Below are 4,094 nucleotides of genomic sequence, written 5' to 3' on the forward strand. Positions count from 1 at the left end.
TTCATTTAAAATAACTTTAACTTTAAAATAACATCGATAACTTCATTTAAAATAACTTTAACTTTAAAATAACAGCCATAACTTCATTTAAAATAACTTTAACTTTAAAATAACAGTGATGACTTCATTTCAACTCATTCATATCAAGCCTGATTCAAGCTATACGTCGCAAAAATTTTACAACTTGTTGGGGTTTCAAGCCCGCAACTCACTGCTCCAATCTTGAGATTCACTTTTTCCTATAGCAGCAATGCGCACCTGTTGGGCGGCGCTACGTACCTGTTGGGCCTGTCTCTTATACACATCTAGATGTGTATAAGAGACAGCCTATATATGGACATATTTTATAATAATCCATCTTATAATTTTATAATAATAATTTTAATAATAACAATAATAATGAAAATTATAATAATAATAACAATGATAATAATAATTATAATTATACTAATAATAATGATACTAATAGTAATTATGATATAATAATCCAAGCGCTAGGTTCCGCATCACTTCTGAGCCGGCATTTAAGATGCCGAACCGCCAGTAATTTGGTAAGAATAGATTATTAATAAGCAGTTTTAGTACATTATTTGTTATATGTATAATTTTTCATGATAGAGGTTTATTATCAAGATATGTTTTCTAATAGTTGTTTTTTTTATCGATACCAGAAACCGGTTAATAAGCGCCTCAACATCCGCGTCTTCTTATACTTTCCTGTATGAGCCTAAAGGATCTTACTAGAAATTCTTCACACAAAGAGTGAACATATATTAGGGAGGGAATAATAAGTAGGAAAGAGTAAGTTTAGGGTTATAAATTAAAGTTAAACCATAAATTATGGGTAAACCATAAATTAGAGTTAAACATAATATAGGGTTAAACCATGTATTAAAGTTAAAGCATAAATTAAAGTTAAACCATAAATTATGGATGAACCATGAATTATAGTTAAACCATAAATTAGAGTTAAACCATAAATTATATTTAAACCATAAATTATATTTAAACCATAAATTAAAGTTAAACCATATATTAGGGTTAAACCATAAATTATATTTAAACCATAAATTAAAGTTAAACCATATATTAGGGTTAAACCATAAATTAACCAGGGACACAGATAGCTTAACTGCAGATGAGATATACGATAAGAAATTAATTTTTCTTTAATTCAATTAAAGATTCCAATTCAACATTATATATAACGTTAATTTAATTTCAATTTCATGGTAAATACAGAATAAATAACTTCAATTTTCATTCAATGGCCCCACTACTTACTGCCCTGCCCCACTACTTACTGTCCTGCCCCACTACTTACTGTCCTGCCCCACTACTTACTGTCCCGTCCCACTACTTACTGTCTTGCCCCACTACTTACTGTCCCGTCCCACTACTTACTGTCTTGCCCCACTACTTACTGTCCTGCCCCACTACTTACTGTCCCGTCCCACTACTTACTGTCCTGCCCCACTACTTACTGTCCTGCCCCNCAGGACTCACCAGGACACTTGGGGGGCAGGATACCCCCCACACTTGACCCCCATCCTGCAGGACTCACCAGGACACTTGGGGGGCAGGATACCCCCCACACTTGACCCCCATCCTGCAGGACTCACCAGGACACTTGGGGGGCAGGATACCCCCCACACTTGACCCCCATCCTGCAGGACTCACCAGGACACTTGGGGGGCAGGATACCCCCCACACTTGACCCCCATCCTGCAGGACTCACCAGGACACTTGGGGGGCAGGATACCCCCCACACTTGACCCCCATCCTGCAGGACTCACCAGGACACTTGGGGGGCAGGATACCCCCCACACTTGACCCCCATCCTGCAGGACTCACCAGGACACTTGGGGGGCAGGATACCCCCCACACTTGACCCCCATCCTGCAGGACTCACCAGGACACTTGGGGGGCAGGATACCCCCCACACTTGACCCCCATCCTGCAGGACTCACCAGGACACTTGGGGGGCAGGATACCCCCCACACTTGACCTGCATCCTGCAGGGGTATCCTGTGATGACCTTCGTGGGGCGGAGCTCCTGCAGGAACTCAGGCTTGCTGGGGGGCGCTGCGACGCAGGATATACATGTTATTTAGTTATTTAATTATTGAACATCTATTAAATTAATTACTTCATTATTGTCCTTAATAATATCTTAATTACTTAATATCATGGTTGAATATTTGTAGTATTTTTTATTATTTATTATAATATTTGCATTTAATTATTTTTTGACTGAGTGAGAGACACAACGGTCACCACTCACGAGTGACGTCGAGCTTAACGGTCACCACTCACGAGTGACGTCGAGCTTAACGGTCGCCTCGGTACGTCCCTCGTCGTTAACGGCCACGACGCAGTACGTCCCCGCGTCGTCGGCCGTGACGTGCCGGAACTCGAGGAAGAACTGCCCGTCCGCCGTCAGGCCCGCGTTGACGACGTCCGAGGGACGTACCTCCCGCCCGTCCTTCATCCTGAGGGACGGGACGGTAGATTACATAAAAAATATATTATAATTGATTTTGTCTAATTAAATATATAATATATAATGAATAAATAATCCTACTTAAATTAATATAATATAATAATTAAAAAAAATTATACCGTATATAAAAATTAATATATAATTATTAAACCACCGTCCACCTCGCGCCCGTCTTTCATGCTGGGGGGGACGGTGGGTTATATAGCTGTCTCTTATACACATCTAGATGTGTATAAGAGACAGCCCCACACTTGACCCCATCCTGCAGGACTCACCAGGACACTTGGGGGGCAGGATACCCCCCACACTCTGTCTCTTATACACATCTAGATGTGTATAAGAGACAGCCCATAAATAAATTGCACGGTTAATTCAGATTAAGAAACAATGTAAATTAATCCGTAGAGAATAGCAGGGAGACACACAAGCAGAGCAGATGAACGTCGTCAACAATAANCCTGGGGGGCGGACCGCATCTGGGGGGCCTTGCGCTCCTCTGGGGGAGGTGGGGAAAATGCGGGTGAACTTTCCCATTATTTATCCCATTTATGTATTTAAATGGTATCTGTCCCCTATTTAAATGGTATTTGTCCCTTATTTAAATGGTATTTATCCCTCATTTAAATGGTATTTATCCCTTATTTAAATGGTATTTATCCCTTATTTAAATGGTATTATCCCTTATTTAAATGGTATTTATCCCTTATTTAAATGGTATTTATCCCATTTGTGTATTTAAATGGCATTCTGTCCCCTATTTAAATTGGTATTTTTCCCCAGTGACGTTTGGTTAAATGCAGAGAAATTAAATAAAATGTATATATGCGCAAGGGGATGCACCAATAATTTGTTTCATAGCTGAAGAAGACTTTGGGACTGGGGACTTTTCTAAACTGGGACTTTTCCTGGCAATAAACTGGGGACTTTTTTCCTGGGGACTTTTCTAAACTGGCAATAATGCAACTATTAAATTAGTCGTTTCTACTTTGAAACGACTTTTTTGCAAAAAGGAACGTGGACACTTTTAAAAATAATTACTTTTTACATAAGGGAACAATATGACTTAAAATTATTACTTTCATTTAGAATTCTGGACGTTTCTATGCAAAATTTTTTCACATGTATTCGGAAAAAACAGCTTTTTAATCCGAATAAAATATTTTAATTAAAAACAGCTTTAAAAAATAAAAAAATTTATGTAAACATCTTGAGGATATTTATAGAACATGACGTACCCACGACGTCGCAACTTACGTCTTACATCCTACGACGTGTATGATATAACGTGCCTATGACGTCGTAATTTACGTCTTACGACGGCGCAACTTACGTCTCACGACGAGCGCGGTCTCGGACGTCGCTTCATTGACGAGGTTGCTGAACCTGACGTCTTACGACGTCGCAACTTACGTCTTACGACGTCGCAACTTACGTCTCACGACGTCGCAACTTACGTCTTACGACGTCGCAACTTACGTCTTACGACGACGCAACTTACGTCTTACGACGTCGCAACTTACGTCTTACGACGTCGCAACTTACGTCTTACGACGTCGCAACTTACGTCTTACGACGTCGCAACTTACGTCTT

At 39.9% G+C, this 4,094-nt stretch overlaps 1 protein-coding gene across 1 annotated transcript in view; it reads right to left on the bottom strand.

Annotated features, from left to right (window-relative positions):
* LOC108670373 (obscurin) overlaps window positions 1–4,094 on the bottom strand; it is a gene marked incomplete at both ends in the record, with an annotated part of 21,722 nt that overhangs the window by 12,239 nt on the left and 5,389 nt on the right. The window contains 2 exon segments of the mRNA XM_018157842.1: window positions 1,971–2,085; window positions 2,317–2,492. Of these exon segments, the coding sequence (XP_018013331.1) occupies window positions 1,971–2,085; window positions 2,317–2,492 (291 nt within the window).

This window comes from Hyalella azteca, unplaced genomic scaffold (assembly GCF_000764305.2).
Source record: "Hyalella azteca isolate HAZT.00-mixed unplaced genomic scaffold, Hazt_2.0.2 contig3540, whole genome shotgun sequence".
Lineage (NCBI taxonomy): Eukaryota > Metazoa > Arthropoda > Malacostraca > Amphipoda > Hyalellidae > Hyalella > Hyalella azteca.